This window comes from Garra rufa, chromosome 13, assembly GCF_049309525.1.
Source record: "Garra rufa chromosome 13, GarRuf1.0, whole genome shotgun sequence".
Lineage (NCBI taxonomy): Eukaryota > Metazoa > Chordata > Actinopteri > Cypriniformes > Cyprinidae > Garra > Garra rufa.
Genome location: NC_133373.1, coordinates 26734109 through 26755569, shown reverse-complemented (window position 1 = coordinate 26755569; position 21461 = coordinate 26734109). Strand labels below are relative to the sequence as shown.

Genomic DNA, 21461 nt, shown 5'->3' with positions numbered 1-21461 from the left:
CTATCTGCTTTAGTTCACGTTTTCTTTTCTATTTATTTTCACGTCGAGCTTTTATTTTGACTCATGACTACACCGGAAGTACTTGTCTCATGCCCATGGTGTATGGTTCTCAGTGCTCCTCGTCGTTGTCTATTATTATTAGAAGTATCGATGGATATTGAATAAGTAATTCTTAGTTACGTATAAAATACACCATAAGCATGGCTACAAAACGTAAAGCGGATGTACCAGTGCCTGCGGAAGAGAGTGATCAGCTCCTCATAAGACCACTGTGAGTTCAGTTCATTCATAACTACATTCAGTAACGTTAGTAGTTCTGTTCCGCGCCAAATGTTTTGGTGACTGATAATAAACATAGTATTAAACAGGACGAAAGTGAGATTAAATATGCATTGCAGCCTTGATAATTCTTTCTCTGAGTACTACAGTTGTAGTCAAATATATTCAACCTCTCAGAGACTGCAGTTTACAAATACAAGCTTTTCTGAAGATCTAGGATTGTATAAAAATTGCATCTATAACAGTTTACTGGCATATAAATAGTGATAATGTAATATTTTTGAGTTGTAGGATTAAAAAAAAAACAGCTGTGTCATAACTATATAACCCTTATTCAGCATCACGTATGTGTACATTGGGGAACAAAATTGTCTTAAAACACAATTAAGCCTTTAGAAACTTTATTAGTAAACAGAATTAGCTTGAGCTGTTAGACTTAGCCCGTGCATGTGCTAAAGTTGAGTAGCAAATATGGCAAAGTCAACAGAGCTCTCAGAAAAACTATAGAGAAGAATAGTTTTATTACATTAGAACGTCTAAGGCTACGTAATGACTACCAAGACTTTAAAAGCTCCTAGAAACAGATATCAGCCTTATTTTATTCTTAGTTTAAAATATGTTGTACCACAAAACCATTGAGGCTGTTGAAGAAAAAGCACAATATCATCATAAATTTGATGAGAGCAACTGAGAAAAACCTGCAATGTACAACCAAAGACTTGCAAGATGACCCAATGAAAGGAGTAAAAACATTTCAATGCAGAGTATAAGAACACTAGACAAGTATGGGTTTATTGTTGGGGCATCTTGCCGAATGCCACTCTTGACCAAGAAGAATTGAACATGTTAAAATTCATTTGGATAGACCTGTCTGGCCATTTTGACAAGAATTGTGATGCCGTTGATGGAAAGACTGAAGCTGACGATCAATAGACTTTCCTGCAGGACAGCCATCCCAAAGTATACATCCAAATCTACTTATGCTTGGTTCAGAGATCAGTCATAGAATGTTCTTGAGTGGCCTGTTCAGTCTCCAGATTTAATTCTCATTGAAAATATTTGGTCAAATTTGAAGAAAGCAGTGGCAAAGTGAAAACCAAAAATGATCAGTGATCTGGAAGCTTTTTCAGGCGAGGAATGGGCCGAGATTGCAGTAGAGAGCTGACAGAAGCGTCTAAGCGCTGCAGCAAAATGTTTTGCAGGTCAAAGGGGGTTGAATAATTTTGACTGCAACTGTATAACTCTGAACTATTTCTTACTGTGATGTTCCTAACAGAGGAGCTGGTCAAGAGGTGGGCAGGTCATGCATCATCCTGGAGTTCAAGGGACGTAAAATCATGGTGAGCAAAATGTTGTGCTCTATTCTTCTTTTAATGGATTTGAAAGATGCATTTTTGACATGTAATGTCTTTGCAGCTGGACTGTGGCATCCATCCTGGATTGGAGGGCATGGATGCATTGCCTTACATTGATTTGATAGACCCAGCTGAGATTGATCTTCTCCTCATTAGCCAGTGAGTCCCATTCTCTAAATGAAAGATACTGAATCCTTGACTGGATCTGCTGACCTCCTCTTTTTCTCTGCCAGCTTTCACTTGGATCATTGTGGAGCCTTGCCATGGTTTTTACAGAAGACAAGTTTCAAAGGCAGGACTTTCATGACCCATGCCACCAAAGCCATTTACCGCTGGTTGCTTTCAGACTATGTGAAAGTCAGGTATACCACAGCTCTTTTTTCAATAAAACAGAAATGTAGTCATTCATTCAGAAAGAACCAGCTCTAATATATTGTCTGGTGTCCTTGTATCTGAAGCAACATCTCAGCAGATGACATGCTGTACACCGAGACTGATCTAGAAGAAAGCATGGACAAGATTGAGACCATCAACTTCCATGAAGTGAAAGAAGTGGCTGGCATCAAGTTTTGGTGCTACCACGCAGGTCATGTTTTGGGAGCAGCTATGTTCATGATTGAGATTGCAGGAGTGAAGGTAAGTGTAGTTTTTCATTTAGATACAGTAACACTCGCAGACTTTCTGCTAATAATTTTGGTCATTCTCTTTAGCTACTGTACACAGGAGATTTCTCACGTCAAGAAGACAGACATCTCATGGCAGCTGAGATTCCCAGCGTCAAACCAGACATTCTCATCACAGTATGTACTAGATTTTATGCTGACAACATCATTATGATTTTCTCTGGCCCCACACAAAAATAAATACATTACAACATGTTTTATGCCTGTCTTCTCTCCTGTTTTTGTAGGAGTCTACATATGGCACGCACATCCATGAGAAGAGAGAGGAAAGAGAGGCTCGTTTCTGCAACACAGTCCATGACATAGTGAACCGTGAGGGCCGCTGTCTCATCCCTGTGTTTGCTTTGGGTCGAGCCCAAGAGCTTCTGCTCATTCTAGGTAAAGTCCAGCAGTTTAGACTCTCAGCCTCATCATTAATAATGCCTCACTGATGTTCTGTATGTCCTCTATTTCAGATGAGTACTGGCAGAATCACCCTGAACTCCATGACATTCCTATCTACTATGCCTCATCCCTGGCAAAGAAGTGCATGGCTGTGTACCAGACCTACGTGAACGCCATGAACGATAAGATCCGCAAGGCCATTAACATTAACAACCCGTTTGTCTTCAAGCATATCAGCAATCTTAAGGTTGGCATCTTCATAAATCTATGAGTAGGCCAGACAATATGTATATATGTCTACACTACCAGTCTACTACCAGTTGTTTTTTAAAGTCTCCTTCTGCTCACCAAGCCTGCATTTTTTTGATCCAAAGTACAGCAAAAACGGTACAATTTTGAAATATTTTTACTCTTTAAAATAATAGTTTTCTACTTGAATATATTTTAAAATGTAATTTATTCCTGTGATTTCAAAGCTGAATTTTCAGCATCATTATTACAGTCTTCAGTTTCACATGAGCCTTCTAAATCATTCTAATATGCTGATTTGCTGTTCAAGGAACATTAGTATTATTATTATTATCAATATTTAAAACAGTTGAGTACATTTTTTTTTCAGGATTATTTGATGAATAGAAAGATCCCAAGATAAGCTTTGTCTGAAATAACATTTCATTTTGTAACATTATAACATTACTATTCCATTTAAAAGCTTGGAGTCAGTATTTATATATATTTTGTTAATTAGCTAGGATGCTTTCAATTGACGAAAAGTGTTGATAAAGACATTGATAAAGTTACAAAAGATTTCTAATTTAGATAAATTCTGTTCTTCTGAACTTTCTATTCATCAAAGAAACCTGAAAAAATTCTACTCATATGTTTTCAACATAATAATAATAATAATAAATGTTTTTTGAGCAACGAATCAGAATATTAGAATGATTTCTGAAGGATCATGTGACTGAAGTAATAATGTTAAAATTTTAGTGTTGAAATCACAGGCAGAAATTACTTTAAAAATATATATTCACATAGAAAACAGTTATTTTAATAAGTAAATACGTTTCAAAACGCTACTGTCTTTGCTGTTTGCTTTTTGAACTTCTTTAAAAAACATTACAAATCTTACTATTCAAAACCACGTTGTTGTTTTATTTTCATTTGTGTTACTGTATCTGTTTATATCTGTTTATTTTAATTTTTATACTAATTTTTATATTAATTTTAGTAAGTTGGCAAAGCAAAATTTCTAATATCCATTGAAGTTTTATCAAATATTTATATTTTATTTTAAATTAGCTTTTATTTTTTATTAATCTTTTTAATTCAATTATTATTATTTAAATTATTAAATTAATTTTCTTAGTTGATTTTGACATTTTTATTAGTTTTTGTTTTTAAAAATGATTTTGATTTATGTTTAAATTCTCTGGTAATTTTAGTGCTTAAACTTATTTTAGTATTAAAGTATTTATTTAATATTTATATTTTCTTTTGAATTAGCTAGCATTTTTATATTTTCTTTTATCATTTTAGTGTTAGTAGTTTTTATTATATTTTCTTACATTTGCTTATTTAATATTTCGATATATTTTACTTCATTTTTATTTCAGTTTTTTTTTTGTAATTTTGTAGTCCTTCGGCTTATTTCTTTCTTTCTGCTAGGAACGATTTTAGTTTTTTTTTTTTTTTGTAAAAATAATATTTTTACAAAAAGTATTTTATAGTATTTTATTTCATTTTACAATAAAATATACAAATTTTAAATACCAATAAATATTTTCAATAGTTTTAGTTAACAATAACAACATTGGTTAAGTAAGAAAAGTTTCATAATCCAAAAAAAGTTATCTAATTTGTATAAACTTATGTCCTCTCCTCCAGAGTATGGACCATTTTGATGATATTGGCCCTAGTGTGGTGATGGCATCTCCAGGTATGATGCAGAGCGGTCTTTCCAGAGAGCTTTTTGAGAGCTGGTGCACCGACAAGAGGAACGGCGTCATCATAGCAGGTTATTGTGTGGAAGGAACACTTGCCAAGGTGAAGCTCCTCCTTCAGCAACAATATCACCACAGATCAGCTGCCGTTTTCTTATTAATGCTGTAACCTGTCTTCACCCTGTTTTCTCTTCAGCATATCATGTCTGAGCCAGAGGAGATCACCACCATGTCAGGACAGAAGCTTCCGCTGAAGATGTCCGTGGACTATATATCCTTCTCGGCTCATACAGACTACCAGCAAACCAGCGAGTTCATCCGAGCTCTGAAACCTCCTCATGTGGTAAGTGATTGTCACGAGACGGTCATGGCAGCAGGCCATCGGTTCTAGATTAGATGTCATGTTATTGTTGTGGTTTTCAGATCCTGGTTCATGGAGAGCAGAATGAGATGGCTCGACTGAAAGCCGCCCTGATTCGGGAGTATGAGGACAATGATGAGGTTCACATTGAGGTGCACAACCCTCGTAACACTGAGGCCGTCACGCTGAACTTCAGAGGAGAGAAACTGGCTAAGGTGAGACCGCAGATGTCATTCCTACATGTCTCTTCAGTTGTAAAAATAATAAACAGTTCTGAGTAAACAGTTCATCTGATTTCATTCATCCAGATGACGACTAAAATTTTTTATTTTTTATTAAATTTTATTAAATTTAATGAATCCTTCATGACACATCGTAAACTTGCAAAAGTTTAGTTTGAATTGAACTCACTAGTGTTTGAATCAAAACAACCAAACTATTGTTTTTCTTTCTCTGTTAATTTTTTTTTTCTTTCTTGCTTTCTTTGATTCTTTCTTTCTTTCTGACTTTCTGTTGTCTTTCTTTCTGTTCGACTTTCTGTCTTTTTGTTTAATTTATTTTTTTCTTTCCTTTCATGTCTATCTTTCTTTCATCCATTCGTTTGTTTTTTTTCTTTCTTTCTTTGTCTTTACTTTCTGACTTTGTTCCTTTCTGTCTGTCCATCTTTCAGTCTGACTACTTCTGTTTTTTTCTCTTTTTTTTCTTTCTGACTTTGTCTTTTTGTTTGAATTTCTTTCTTTTGACTTTTTCTTTCTGACTGACTTCGTTCCTTTCTGTCTGTCTTTCTTTCTCCTGTTCCTTCATTCATTCTTTTTTTTCTGTTTGACTTTCTTACTTTCTGTCTTTTCTTTCTTTCTGTTTGACATTCTTATTTTCTTTGTCTTTTCTTTCTGTTTGACTGACTTTCTGACTTTGTTCCTTTCTGTCTGTCTTTCCTTCTTTCAGACCTTTTTCTGTTCTTTCCTTTCTTCCTTTCTTTTTTCTTTCTTTCTTTTTATTTGACTTTCTTTGTCTTTTTGTTTGACTTTTTCTTTCTTTCTCTTTTCTTTCTTTTTGACTTTCTTTCTTTCTGATCTTTTAGACTTACTTTGTTCCTTTCTGTCTGTCTGTCTTTCTTTCTCTCTTGTATCCATTTGTTCGTTATTTTTCTCTTTCTTTGTCTTTTCTTTGTCTGACTTTCTTTCTTTGTCTTTTCTTTCTTTCATTCTTTCTTTCTGACTGCCTTTGTTACTTTCTGTCTTTCTTTTTTGTTCATTCTTTCTTTCTGTCATTCCTTCTGTCAGTCTGACGTTTCTGTTCCTTTCTTTCTTTGTCTTTTCTTTCTGTTTGACTGACTTTCTTACTTTTTGACTTTGTTCCTTTCTGTCTTTCCTTCTTTCAGTCTGACTTTTTCCTGTTCTTTTTTCTTTCTTTCTGACAGACTTTGTTCTTTTCTGTCTGTCTGTCTTTTTTCTTTCATCTGTTTGTTAATTCATTCTTTTTTTTCTTTTCTTTTTGTTTGACTTTCATACTTTGTCTTTTCTTTCTTTCTGACTGTCTTACTTTCTGTCTGTCTTTCCTTCTTTTCTTTCTTTCTTTCTGACTTTGTTCCTGTCTGTCTTTCTTTCGTTCATTATTTGTCTTTTTGTTCTGACTTTCTGTCTTTCCCTCTTTTCTTTTTTTCTGACTTTGTTCCTGTCTGTCTGTCTTTCTTGCTTTTGTTCATTATTTGTCTTTTCTTTCTGTCTGTCTTTCCCTCTGTCAGTCTGACTTTTCTTTTCTTTTTTATTTCTTCCTGCTTACTGTCTTTCTTGCTTTCATTCATTCTTTGTCTTTTCTTTCTGACTTACTTTCTTACTTTCGGTCTGTCTTTCCCTCTGTCAGTCTGACTTTTCTGTTCTTTTCTTTCTTACTGACTTTCTTGCTTTTTGATTTTGTTCCTTTCTCTCTTTCCTTCTTTCAGTCTGACTTTTTCTGTTCTCTCTTTTTTTCTGTCTTTTTGACTGACTTTGTCTTTTCTTTCAGTTTGATTTTCTTTCTGTTTGACTTTGTCTTTTTTATGTCTTTGACTGTCTTTCTTTCTTTGTCTTTTCTTTCTGTCTGTTTTGTTCTGGTGATTTTGAATAAATCAGTCATGAATGTACAGTGAATCATTGCATCAGTATAGTCACTGACTAATATTAATTATAATAATAACTGAGTAATGTTAATATTATCAACTAATATAGATAAACTTTTGCAAACATTCAAATAAGCTACAAAAAAAATCACATTACAAACATACTGCATAGTTAAGCCCTATTATGAGTCCCTAATTTCTCTGATAAATCCTTTTTGTCCTTTTTATAATTCCTTTCCTTTTTTTTTTTTGGACCTTTAAAGGTGATGGGATCCCTTGCGGATAAGAAGTGTGTGCAGGGTCAGCGGGTCTCAGGCATCCTTGTAAAAAAGAACTTCAGTTATCACATCCTTGCCCCCTCTGACCTCTCCAGTGAGTTGGTGTTTGTGATCATTTCATGTATTTAATGTGTTTGAGTGCTTCTCACACCTGTTTTTTTTTTTCTTATGCAGATTACACTGATCTGGCCATGAGCACAGTTAAACAGACTCAAGCCATTCCCTTCACCGGCCCTTTTCCCTTGCTTTTGAGTCAGCTACGGCACCTGACAGGTGTGTATACCAGTGTGTGTGTGTGTGTGTGTGTGTGTGTGTGTGTGTGTGTGTGTGTGTGTGTGTGTGTGTGTGTGTGTTGTGTTGATATGTGGTGCTCATCATGCATGTATGTGTGTGTTACAGGTGATGTGGAGGAGATTGAGATCTCAGAGAAGAGCACGCTAAGAGTCTTTAACAGCATCACAGTGATTCATGATCAAAACATGGTCATGTTGGAGGTGAGGCGGCACACCAGTTATTCAAACCCTGTGTAACTATGGCAACTGAAGTGACTCAGGTTGATTGTGTGTGTGTCTGTTGTGTTTGTCTGTCAGTGGTTTGCCAATCCTCTGAATGACATGTACGCTGATGCCGTCACCACAGTGGTGCTGGAGGTACAGTCAAACCCTAAAGCTCAGAAAGGTGAGCTTTCATCGATTTAACAGCTCATGGTTGTCTTCAAATGTTTTCTTTCTTTAGCTTCTATTACTTTTTATCTTTTTTTCTTAATTTCTTTTGTATATTCTTTTTTTTTCTTCTTATTTCTTGCTTTTGTTTTCGCTGGCTTTCTTTATTTTCTTTTGTTCCATCCTTATTTCTTCTTCTTTATTTCTTTCCTTCCTTTTTTAAGTATTGTCGTAATCTTGCAAATTCCTTTCTTTTTTTCTTGTTTCTCTTTTTTATCTTTGTCAATTTCTTTTTTGCTTTCTTTCCTTTTGACTTCTTTTGTCCTCCTAAGTTTCCTACATGTTTTATCTTTATTTCTTCCCCCTTCCTTTCTTCTTTTCTCTTTATTACTCTCTTTTTCTTGCTTCTATCCTGTCCTATTCCTCTTTCCTCCCTCACTTTTTGCTTGCTTTTCTTTTCTTGCCGTTTTCTCATCCTTCCTTTCTTGTTTCCTTTTTTGTTCATTTTTCAAATTTTTCTTTCTAACGATGTTAAAATCATTATAATCAATTCATCACTGTTCATATATTTTTGTCTGTTTACATTTTTATTTGTTTCTTTTCTTCATTTCCATTTTATCTTTATATCTTCCCTTTTTGCTTCCCCCATTTTTCTTCCTTTCTTTTTTCCCCTTTCTTTTATTTTCGTGGTTCTTTTCTTCCTCCCTTTTGTTTGCTTCCTTTCTACTTTCCTTACTTTTTTCCTTCCTCACATTTCCTTCCTCTCTTCTTTTCTTCCTTCCTTCCTTTTTGTTTGCTTGCTTTTTTCCCTTTCTTTCTTCATTTTTACTTTCCTCACTTTTTTTACCCTTTCTTCCCTTTTCCCCTTCCATCCTTCCTTTTTACTTTTCTCACTTTTTTCCCTTTCCTTCCTTTTTGATTGCTTACTTTTTCCCTTGCTTCCTTTCCTCACTTTTTCCTCTTCCTTCCATCATTCATTCTTTCCTTTCTTCCTTTTTACTTTCCTAATTTTTTCCCCTTGCTTCCTTCCTTCCTTCCTTTTTGTTTGCTTACTTTTTTCCCTTACTTTCTCTTTCTTTTTGTTTGCTTACTTTTTTCCCTTACTTTCTCTTTCTTTTTGTTTGCTTACTTTTTTCCCTTACTTTCTCTTTCTTTTTGTTTGCTTACTTTTTTCCCTTCCTTCCTTCATTTCTCTCTCACTTTTTGTTTGCTTCCTCTTTTTCCCTTCCTTTTTTAATTCCTCTTTTTTCCCTTCCTTTCTTCCTTTTTACTTTCCTCAATTTTTTCTCTTCCTTCCACCATTAATTCCTTCCTTTCTTACTTTTTGTTTGCTTACTTTTTCCCCCTCCCTTCCTTTTTGATTACTTTTTGTTCCTTCCTTCCTTTTACTTTCCTCGTTTTTTCCTCTTCCTTCCTTCCTTTTTGTTTGCCTCTTTTCTACTTTCCTCACTTTTTTCCCTTCCTTACTTCCTTCCTTCCTCTTTCTCACTTTTTGTTGGCTTTCTCTTTTTCCCCTACTTTCTTCATTCCTTCTCTTCTTTCCTTTCTTACGTTTTGCTTGCTTTCTCTCTACTTTGCTTACTTTTTTCCTTCCTTTCTTCTTGTTTGCTTCCTTTCTATTTTCCTAACTTTTTTTCCCTACCTTTCTTCCTTCCTATTTGCTTCCTTTCTACTTTCCTCACCTTTTCCCCCTTCCTTTCTCACTTTTTGCTTTCTTCCTTCCTTTTTTACTTTCTTCACTTTTTTCCCTTCCTTCCTTCTTGTTGGCTTCCTTTCTACTTTCCTCACCTTTTCCCCCTTCCTTTCTCACTTTTTGCTTTCTTCCTTCCTTTTTTACTTTCTTCACTTTTTCCCTTCCTTCCTCAGGGTATCCGCGGATCCTTAAAAAGTCTTAAAAAGTCTTAAATTCAGTTTCGGTAGGTCTTAAATAGTTCTGGTCACATGTCCGCTAAAAAATCTTCAGTTTTCATTACTTAATTTAGGTCCTGATGGAAAATATCAGGTAAAGCATAAAGAAAACGCCATTCTAACAGCGTCTTTAAATCCATTTTGACCGCTCCCAGCACCCATACCGTAAGTGCGCGATTAGACGCGCATACAAAAAAAGTGCGGCTGGCGTGACCGTGTATTTTCAAGACGCGATTGGTATGACCGCAGTCACAGTGTCTGACGGACTGAAGATTTTTTTTTCTCCCCCTGTGGTAGTTACTGCGTCTTTAGACAGAATCACAGTAGCGGAATACAGGTCCAACAAGCTTTTTTCTATATATAATGGTCTCAATAATAATAATAATAATAAATATAGGTCGAGCTAGCCTTCGAGATACTTTTAAATTGTTTTTTTTTCTTGCCTGACCGAACAAACAGCCTGATTAAAACTGAAGTGACAAAAATACCCAGCGAAGCATCGAAAGGCAAGAAAGATTCCTATTTTAATGCATTCAACGTAAACAGCAATTGATAATGGATAGCGTATTTCTGGTCTCTTTGTGACATACTTTAAAACAAATGAGCTTAACAGCACACATAAAGAAACTCTAAACACACTGAGGCAACAGTTGAAAATGTATAGTTTATTTATAACATGATATAGTTCAGTAATATACTAAGGGCTTCAGCTTTTTGCTGAATATTCTCACGATTACAAATGTTACATTAATTTTAGTTTAATAAACTAGTTAGTCAAGTAGTTACTTTACTTACATTTTTTAAACAAAATATTTACTGTTTTGTTCTGTTTCACCAACGAAAATAGTTCCAAACAAGGATCGCAGAAGTATAGCACATTCTCCAAGCAACGTTTTACTACTAAATGATTCAGTGTTTTTGCTCGAATCACTTGAAATAACTCAGTAACTCGCTCATGAAGTGACTTACCACCACCTGCTGGTAGTTTAGTATGTTTAAAAGTATGCATCCCCACCCCAACATTTCTAATTTGTACATTCATAAATGTATTTAAAACATTAATCTCATAACAGCTTTTATTGCACTTTTAAGTTTGCAGTGTAAATTACGTAATCTGACTGCTAACAGCCATATAGAATTTGATCAATTGTAATGATTTCAAAGGTGATGCATACATTTCAAAAGTAAAAAAAAAGGCCTTTATAAAGTTCAATCAAATATGCAGATTTAAGATGTAAAAGCTAAAAGAGCACTGATGAAAATATTGCTTCGGAATAAACTGTTTACATCACCAGATATCTCCAAGTGGTACTTTTATGGGGATATTTTGTGTGGAATAGTATCTGCTGATATGAAAAGTTCACTGTATATTGTAGTAATAAATATAATTTATGACAGCCATGAAATACTGTTTACTTTTTACATTAAACAAATTAAATATATTACATATATGCATGTAATATAACATATATTTCCATTACAGGGTTAGGTCTTAAATTTCATAAAAGTAGGTATTAAAAAGGTCTTAAAAAGTCTTAAATTTCACTTGTTCATATCTGCAGATAGATACCCTGTTCCGTCTTTCCTCACTTTTTCCATTCCTTCCTTCTTTCATTTCTTATATGTGACCCTGGACCACAAAACCAGTCTTAAGTCGCTGGGGTATATTTGTAGCAATAGCCAAAAATACATTGCATGGGTCAAAATTTTAGATTTTTCTTTTATGCCAAAAATCATTAAGAAATTAAGTAAAGTTCATGTTCCATGAAGATTTTTTGTAAAATTCCTACTGTAAACATATCAAAATGTAATTTTTGATATGTAATATGCATTGTTAAATACCTAATTTGGACAACTTTAAATGTGATTTTCTCAGTCTTTTTGATTTTTTTGCATCCTCAGATTTCTGATTTCAAACAGATGTATCTCGGCCAAATATTGCCCTATCCTAACAAACCATACACCAATAGAAAGCTTATTTGTTGAGCTTTCATATGATGTATACATCTCAGTTTTGTCAAATTTAACCTTATGACTGGTTTTGTGGTCCAGGGTCACATATTTTGTTTGCCTCCTTTCTCCTTTCCTCACTTTTTCCCTTCCATCCATCCTTCCTTCATTCCTTTCTCACTTTTTGCTTGCTCCTTTCTGCTTTACTCATTTTTCTTTCTTCATCCCTTTCTCACTTTTTGTTTGCTTCCTTTACTACTTTCTCCACTTTTTTCCTTCCTTACTCAATTTTGTTTGCTTCCTTTCTACTTTCCTCACCTCTCCCCCTTCCTCCCTTCTTTTTTTACTTTCCTCATTTTTGCCTTCCTTGATTGTTTCTTTCTCTTTCTTTTTCTCCTTTCTCGTGATGTTAAAATTGTTACTGAGTAGTCTTAGTTACACCAACGTTTTCCTCTTTATTTTTTCATCTTAGTTGTTCAGCCTCAAGAAAAGAAGGTGGATGTGAATGTTTACCAGAACCGATTACTCAAAATGTTCCAGTAAGTTCATCCTCACAGCGCTCGGCTAACTGTCAATGAAATTTACGATGAACTAAATTCTTTTTCTCCTTCAATCTGCAGAGACATGTTTGGAGAAGAGTGTGTCGACTTTAAAGACAAGAACTGTCTCGCTGTAAGTGTAGATGGGAAAACTGCCTTTATCAATCTGGAAACCAGAGTAAGTATCACACTCTGTGCATCAGACACAAGCAAGTTTTATGGGAAGGGATGTCTTCTAACTCTTGAGTGTTTTTATATTTGTGTTCAGACCGTGGAATGTGAGGAGGCCAATTCTGAAGATGATTCTCTCAGAGAAATGGTGGAGCTCGCTGTACAGAGGCTGTATGAAGCCATGAACCCTGTCATGTGAGATGGGGCTCTTCATTTCCTTCATGAACTTCTGTTGTCAGAGTCCATCTAATTTGAACTACTTTAACCAGACTGAAGACACCAGATGCTGGACTGGCCAAAGCACTTCGAATTGATGTTAAAATCAAATGTAAAACAGTTAAAAGGATAGTTCACCCAAAAATGAAAGTTCTGTGAATAATTACTCACCCTCATGTCATTCCAAACCCGTAAGACCTTCGTTCATCTTCAGAACACAAATTAAGATACTTTTGATAAAATCTGAGAGCTTTCGGACGTTGCACAGACAGCAACACAACTACTAAGTTCAAGGCTCAGAAATGCCTAACATTGTTAAAATAGTCCATGTCATATCATTGATTCAACCGTAAGGTTATGAAGCTACGAGAATAATTTTTGTGCGCAAAAAAATCCAAACAAAAATAACTTTTATTTAGAAGCGCTTTATTATTTTTACTTTATTATAAGGCACACACATGCGTCGTGATACTAGAGAAAAGTATTCTTTTAGCTTCATAAAATTACATTTGAAAAATTTGATTTTATCAAAAATATCTTAATTTGTGTTCCGAAGATGCACAAAGGTCTTACGGGTTTGGAACAACATGAGGGTGAGTAATTAATGACAGAATTTTAATTTTTGGGTGAACTATCCCTTTAAGGTAGATGTTGATAAAGTCTACTGCAGTTCTTTTTCATTTCTGCTACATATAGTATGTAGTGATCATTTAATGTCTTCTTTTGTTTTTGTCCTTTTCTGTTTCACATTTTTACATTGAGGAAAAGCAGCTGTAATTTAAGATCCAATCTACTGATTTAATAAAAGAGGTCTTGAGTCAAGTTGAATGTAAATTTCAGTATAACTCACATTAAGGTTGACACTTTATTTGAAAATGAAAGCTTGCAAAATACACCAAGTTACACATATCTAACACACTGATACAAAACACTGTCTTAAAATTCAATACTTTCTCTCATGTCCCATCACAGCATTGGGAGGAACTATGCAGTCTGAGTATTCTGGGCACATTTCCTAACATAAAAAAAATTTCACAGGATTTGACACCAGAGAATAAAAAACAAAGCACATGTTTTCAGGGTTGGGTTAAGTATAAGATCTAGTGCTTGGTATTCTATTAACACCAATAAATTCCCAATTAAGATTCAGAAGGGGGTGACGGTTCAGCCACCTGTAAATGACAATGTCATATTCCCTTTTTGAGTTTTCCTGTAGATTATATGTGACCCTGGACCACAAAACCAGTCTTAAGTAGCACGGGTGTATTTCTAGCAATAGCCAAAAATACATTGTATGGGTCAAAATTATCGATTTTTCCTTTATGCCAAAAATCATTAGGATATTAAGTAAAGATAATGTTCCATTAAGATTTTTCCATTAAGAGAAAAAAATTTCCTACTGTAAATGTATCAAAACGTAATTTTTGATTAGTAATATGCATTGCTAAGAACTTCATTTGGACAACTTTAAAGGCGATTTTGTTGCACCCTCAAGTTTCCAGATTTTCAAATAGTTGTATCTCAGCTAAATCTTGTCCTATCCTAATAAAACATACATCACTGGAAACCTTATTTATTCAGATGTATACATCTCAGTTTTGACCCTTGTGACTGGTTTTGTGGTTCAGGGTCACATTTTACAGAACACATGGAGTAAAATATGATTTCACAATACAAATAAAAAAACAAATACAAGGCACTTTGGATGCTGATCTCAAAGCAGTGTTCATCAGTACATTCTTATGGGAGCAGCTGCAAGATACATATCCTTGCATACAGATTGTCAAATTTGTAATTTTAGCTGTGACTTTGGTGTTTCATATAAAGCCAAAGAGCCAAAACCTTCTCATTTACCAAACATCTGCTGCTACACGTTTCAAAAAAAATATTTCACAGACAATATCTGAAAATATCAAATGTCCCTAAAAGGTCAGATTGTCTTTTGCAAACGATGAAAAGCATTGTGTTCCATAAAGATTACAAAAAGATTGCTGGTGAGTGTCAGAGCACATACACATAACATATCAACTAAAATATAACAGGTATATTCATAATATAACGATTCCCAAGATCTGTTAGCATCCGTTCAATCCCTTAGACAAAAACAGATCTGTAAACATCTTAGTATTGGGCAGTTAAGCTTTACAATGAAGCTGGTCATGTGTAGAAAACGCTGATGAGATTCTGTGAGTGTATGTGTGTATATTGCGTAATCCTAACAGGACTGGAAACACTGAGTTCCTATCTAATGTTTAGTCACTGAATGATCGGTGCCCTGTTTCTTTAAAAAAGTCCAGCCCGCTTAAAGGGTTTACTCCACCACAAAATGAAAATAGTCATTAATCACTTACCCTCATGTCGTTCTAAACACGTACAAGCTTCGTTCGTCTTCGGAACACAATTTAAGATATTTTGGATGAAAACCGGGAGCTATGTGGCTGTCCCATTTACTGCCAAGTAAATAACACTGTTAAGGCCCAGAAAAGTATGAAAGACGTCGTCAAAATAGTCTTATCTGCCATCAGTGGTTCAACCATAATTTTACGAAGCTACGAGAATACTTTGTACGCAAAGAAAACAAAAATAACGACTTTATTCAACAATTCGTCTCCTCCACGTCACTGTAGCACCATTTTGGAGAGTATCCCCTGGACGCAAACAGCGTAGACAGTTTTCTGTCAGCTGCGTCACGCGGATACGCTGTTTTTGTTCAAATTAAAGCGTAAATAAACGTAGAAAACGCTGATAGAGAACAGCGTACGCTGTTTGCGTCCAGGGGATACTCTCCAAAAAGGCGCTACAGTGACGCGGAGGAGACAAATTGTTGAATAAAATCGTTAGTTTTGTTTTCTTTGCGTACGAAAAGTATTATTGTAACGTTAGCTTCGTAAAATTATAAACTTAAACTGTGGTCTGAAGACGAACAAAGCTTTTATGGGTTTGGAACGACATGGGGGTAAGTGATTAATGACCAAATTTTCATTTTGGGATTGAGTAAAAAGGGACAGTTCACCCAAAAATCCTCATTTACTTACTCCCATGTCATTCCAAAACTGTATGATGTCCTTTACATGTCCGTTGCTGTCTATGCAGGGTCAGAAAGCTCGCGGATTTCATCAAAAATATCTTAATTTGTGTTCCAAAGATGAACAATAGTCTTACAAGTTTGGAACGACATGAAGTTGAGTAATTAATGACAGAATTTTTAATTTTGGGTGAACTATCCCTTTAAAACATACTGCATTCTGGTTATTTTCAATACTGGAGCTGTAAGCACACATTGCAGTTCTGCTCAGCTTTGAGCATTCCCAATCATATTCCCTTTTTGTTCATTCATAGTCACATTTCCTTTTCCCATTTTATATAACTATACTCTTAACATTCAGTCTCCTTGCTGTTACTCTGTGCGTGTCTCTTTACCCTGAAGGACATGGCGTTCTCTCGGTTGTCCGTCAGATCATCAAAGGAACGTGATGCTGAGCCTGAGGTATGGAAGTCCTCTTCCAGGGCTTGTTCGTCTAGGTGGGAATCATAGCTGGGATCTTCTTGGATGGTGGCCATTCGTTGGGGCTCTATTGTAGGGACAGGACATGGGGTTGGGGTTGGGGTTGGGGTTGGAGCTGGTGCCACCTGAGAGATGGAGACAGGTGGTGTGCTGGTCTGCAGAGGTCCAGACGCCTGGAAGCGTGGCACTGCAGTGGAGCCTGAGGATGAGGGTGGTTTGAAGATCCGCACTGAGGCTGATTCAAGACTGCTCAGCAGCTCTGCATTCTGAACACAGTCATTTGTTACACTTCGTAAAATGTTAAATGGAGACCTATTATGCCCCTTTAACAATATGTAATATAAATCTCAGGTGTTCCCAAAATGTGTCTGAAGTTTCAGCTACAAAATACCCCACAGATCATTTATTACATAATTTTGAAAATTAATTTTGAAACGCAATGTTTTCGTGCATGGCTCTTTAAATACAAATGAGCTGCTGCTCCCCACCCCCTTTTTCAGAATAGGGCTGTGCCTTTAGAACTCAAACCTCAGATACTCTGCTAAAAAACATATGTTTATCACGCTGAAATCATGCATTTTAAAACCATATTCGTTTATACTTCTGATTCTGATACAGTTTTCTGACCGTACGCATCCGAAGCACGCGCACAAAAAAGCAGCTGTCAATTGGCATGTGAGTACTAAACTAAGTTCTCTTTTGTGTCTTATTGTGCTTAAACTGTCAAATACACATAAGCTTATGTTAAAAACACATGAGTGACAAAAACAGATGGTTATGTCTGTTAAGGTAAACAGCTGGGAGAGAAATCACATGTTTATTCTAGATCTGTGGCGGCAGTGTAATATATACGGTTAAAAAAAATAGTAAATCCACAGCTCTCTTGTCTCCTCTGAGGCTAGAACTCTAAATAGTGTTCTGTGCTCATCTGTGTAGCCAAAGACAACAGATGGCATGCTTTGCTTAAACTTTTGCCATGACGTTAGTGCTGGTACACCGTTGTCGCTTGCGAAAAACACAATGGTGGTGCCGTGGGTGGAAAGGTGTAGATTAAGGGGTGGTAATATTATAATGAGATCCCCTATTCTATAACATGGGGGAACAGAATCTGAACGGCTCATTTTTTCACATTTTCTGGGTAGGTAGATGCACTGGGGATGTGATTATACCACTTGAACATCAAAAAAGACAGATTTTCATATGTCACCTTTAAAGAAAATAAGCTTTTCTGTTTTCTGATTGGTACTTACACTGGGGTAGAAGAGTGACTTTGTGTTCAACTCATACTGCTGGTCGAGTTTCTTATCCTAAAAAGAGAAAGAGAAACAGGACTGCTGTAAAACAAAACAAACTTACTTTTTTCTTGAATAGGGCCTGTCATTATTGCAACTTAAATATTTAGCATTTAAGTGAATTACATCTTTATTGTCTGTGCTTTTTCACTCTGAAATCAGTAGAATGTAAGAATTAAGTGAAAAAGTTTAGAGAATAAAGTCAAAATTACGAGAATAAAGTCAAAGCATTTCGAGAATAAAGTTGAATGTTTCGAGAACAAAGTCAAAATATTTTAAGAATAAAGTCAAAATTACAAGAATTAATTCGTAGGAATTACGAGATTAAAGTTATAATATTTTAAGCGTATATTCTAGCCTATTGCGCATGCAAATAGCCCAGATCGGGAACAGCTCAGCTTTCAAATTCTGTCAAAGCACAAAATTATTGCGCTTACTGGGTGGCTGGCATGCTGCAAATAATGAATGAAAGACATTAAATATTATTTCCAATCATTTACTGTATTATACCATGAATAAAACAGCCTGTGAATAGTCACTTATATACCTCAGAAAATACATCAATATAACCTGTTAACGAGTTGGAGTCCACCTCAACCTTTAGAATGTTTTATTGTTGTTTTTAATTAAATACATGTAAGGAATAAAAGATTGGACGCTACACACATTTTTGCGGAGTAGGTGGAGGAATTTTCACAAAGAAAACAGTATAACTTAAACAAATGTCTCATTGTATTCAAAAAGACGTTAAAAGCAAGTTTATTGCTAATATTGGGTGACTGGTGCACTACAAATAGGGCTAATGAATGTAATCAAAGACGTGAAATATTATTTCCAAGCATGTCCCTGCGAGTATAACACATGGTATTATTTATGCTAATAATCCCACATATATTCCCATATATATTATATATTATATCAATTTATCTGTGATTTATAAAAAAAAAAAATTTGTTTTAGTCTTGGTGGAAGCAGGCTATCCATTTCATTTACGCTCTTGGTGTAAATAGACCTTTTGTCTGCAATTTATTTTACTCTTAGCATAAATAGTCCTTTATACTATAATACCACTCAAGGTCAGTCTATTATAGTATCACACATTTCCTCTGACCTACAACTAGCTGTAAAAGGTTAGTGGAAATGACTCACCACGCAGTGGACCAGAATGCTGAGAGGGATCCAGAAAAGTAGTGAGAAGACCACTACTGAGCCAACAATGTTATCAGCCAGGAACTTCCCTGAGAACACACAAACACAGTTCTCATTCCTCCATTGGATTTCAAGTAAAATAAAATCACTGTGTTCACAGATAACTTACCAAAAGTATTGATGTCCAACTTCTCAATGAAATCCCACAGCCTCTCTATAACATCCTGGACCTGTTTCATGCATTTGCCCTGGGAAAAAGAGGAAATGTTTAAATAATTGAACAGAAACCATTACCAAGTGTTTGTGAACTACTGCAACTGATCTGTGAATTTAAAAAACAGCTTGTGTCTTTATGTAACTTAAAACTTCCAGAATAAAAATGTCCTGATAATTTGACAAAAACATTCCAGGATTTTTCTTCATATAGAAACCTTTTAGAAAATGACAGATTGTTTCGCTAGTGCAGATACTTATTCTCTGCCTGGGATCGTGTTGGACCTTCAACCCATTGGCCACCATTGAAGTCCACTATATGGAGAAAAATCCTCAAAAACATTCCTCAAAAACATTTCTTTTTGAATGAAGAAAGAAAGACATGAACATCGTGTCACTCACCGCTCCATCACAAAAACCCACAGTGCAGGGTTTGCCTTTCCGCAGATAGAGATGGTTGCCCTTGTCATTCACAAATGGCGCACATATATTATTCTTATCCATACAGCACACCTTACAAGAGTTGTTTGTTTCTGAAAAATGTCATACAGGAAAAGTTAAAATGGCAATGTTTGCTTGAGACATACATTGAAAACTGTAACTGCTGTGTAGCAACAGTATTTGTCAGCATTGTGAGCGGGTCATTTTACCATTGCAAGCACATGACTGCAGGTTCTCCACAGCTTCACAGAACGGGATGCACTCTCCAATCAGACACCGGCCGTTGTCCACACAGATGGTCTCATTGGGGAGGTTCTCTGGAGGAGGGCACTCACTGCTGTGTCCTGTTAGAAGCAAAGAAGAATGAGCTTTCAGGGAGGACAAAGAGCTAGACAAAGGCAGTTAAATCTCATCTGTAAGGAATTTTGCTTCAAGAAAATGAAGCCTGTTTTTTTTTAGCAGTGATTAATTAGGGGCCAAGCACTGAAGGTGCGATACAGTGGCATTCAAAAGTTTGGGATCAGTAAGATTTGCAATGTTTTTAAAGAAGTCTCTTATGCTCATCAAAGTTTCATTTATTTGACCAAAAATATAAGTAAGTAATATTATGAAATATTATTTTAATTTAAAATAAGAGTTTGCTTTTTCAAGATGTAACCCACTCAAATAATTGCACCAATGGATTGATGGAAGATTTCTGTCAATATTTACAACTGAGTACAATGGTTTCTTTATTCACATTTTTATGTATTTTATTTTTTTTATTTTTACTTAATGCATAACATGTTTGGGTATGTAAAACAAATGTACAAATGTATTTTTGCTTGTTCTGTTGTAAAATAGAATTGACTATAAGAAGTTGCGTCGATGGTTGCTGACGTCACTTTTGCGCCAGCTCGTGGTGAGAAATGCAAGCGGAGTTTTGGCTGTGCATAATCTTTTCCATCCTCGCTAATTTTCACTTTAAATGTATACCTGAACTGTTTTATTGCATTAGGTGAGTCACAAATATTATTATTTTTCACATATTTGTTCTGTATTTTCATTTGTTAATATCAGATGGAATGGATTATTACTTCTGTTCGTGAATCGTACAAAGTACACAAAAAGGACAAATGTAAATTCATTTTCTCATGTTAGTAGCATTGTTAAACATGTTTGTACAATCGTTTGGTGGAAAATATGTTGTAAGTTCAAGTTAACAATGTTATACGAAGTTAATGGAAGTTAATTCGGCTGACGTCACTTTTGCGCCAGCTCGTGGTGAGAAATGCAAGCGGAGTTTTGGCTGTGCATAATCTTTTCCATCCTCGCTAATTTTCACTTTAAATGTATACCTGAACTGTTTTATTGCATTAGTGATCGGAGGAGAGTGTGCGTGCTTGATGAGATCGGACTGTTTCAACGCATCGTGATCGTTTTGGACTCTGTTTCAACTCATCGTGATCGTTTTGGATTCGTGCCAGGAGGGGCGGAGCGTTGGATTTCGTTAAGGAGGGATTGCGCAATCAGAAGGCTCGTTCGTTTAAAGGACGGAAAAGTTTCTTCATCATTCGTTCCAACGAGGAATCTGTAGGCATTCATACACGCATACTGACTGAACTGAGTCAAACACATTCCAACTTCATTCAGGATTCAGTATTCATCTGCATTTGTTTTGATTGTTTGGACTATTTCTTTTATTTTATTATAATTTTGTTTTCTTTGTCTTCAATATTAATTGTTGACTGACAACATTACTGTTTAAGGGTTGAATTGAAATCAGCTGAAGATAATATAGATCTGTTTTGTTTTGAATATGTGAAAAGGTTTTCAAGCACATTGCATTGAAAAAGGAAAGAGAAAGCAAGAAGGAGAAACACATTGAGTACAAGTTTTCTGTTAAACTAATTTCTGTTTGTGTCTTATTCAAGCAGTTAGTGATCATATCTAAATTGAATCAAGTGCAGACACATTTTATGAACACAATTTATTTTGTATATTTTTTTGTGTTTAATGTGAAGATCCCGAACCCGAGCCTCCAAGTTATTTTAA

The 21461-nt window shown here is 35.3% G+C and overlaps 2 protein-coding genes across 2 annotated transcripts in view; one reads left to right on the top strand and one right to left on the bottom strand.

The window, feature by feature from the left end:
- The first annotated feature begins 85 nt into the window (after window positions 1-85).
- Window positions 86-13649, top strand: cpsf3 (cleavage and polyadenylation specific factor 3). Its single transcript, XM_073852884.1, has 18 exons — window positions 86-271; window positions 1556-1619; window positions 1696-1793; window positions 1868-1996; window positions 2093-2270; window positions 2345-2434; window positions 2545-2695; window positions 2773-2948; window positions 4589-4747; window positions 4841-4987; window positions 5068-5220; window positions 7367-7475; window positions 7556-7654; window positions 7781-7875; window positions 7972-8059; window positions 12374-12440; window positions 12522-12618; window positions 12709-13649. Exons 1-18 carry the CDS (start codon window positions 201-203, stop codon window positions 12808-12810), a joined length of 2073 nt encoding a protein of 690 aa, XP_073708985.1. The 5' UTR covers window positions 86-200; the 3' UTR covers window positions 12811-13649.
- Window positions 13650-13657: 8 nt separating this feature from the next.
- The window catches only part of adam17b (ADAM metallopeptidase domain 17b), a 30589-nt gene continuing 22785 nt past the window's right edge, over window positions 13658-21461 (bottom strand). Inside the window, exons 14-19 of the mRNA XM_073852883.1 lie at window positions 19637-19771; window positions 19389-19519; window positions 18943-19021; window positions 18774-18862; window positions 17583-17639; window positions 13658-16598 (exon numbers count right to left, since the gene is read on the bottom strand). Of these exons, the coding sequence (XP_073708984.1) occupies window positions 16203-16598; window positions 17583-17639; window positions 18774-18862; window positions 18943-19021; window positions 19389-19519; window positions 19637-19771 (887 nt within the window). The 3' untranslated portion in view covers window positions 13658-16202. The remainder of the gene's footprint in view (window positions 16599-17582; window positions 17640-18773; window positions 18863-18942; window positions 19022-19388; window positions 19520-19636; window positions 19772-21461) is intronic.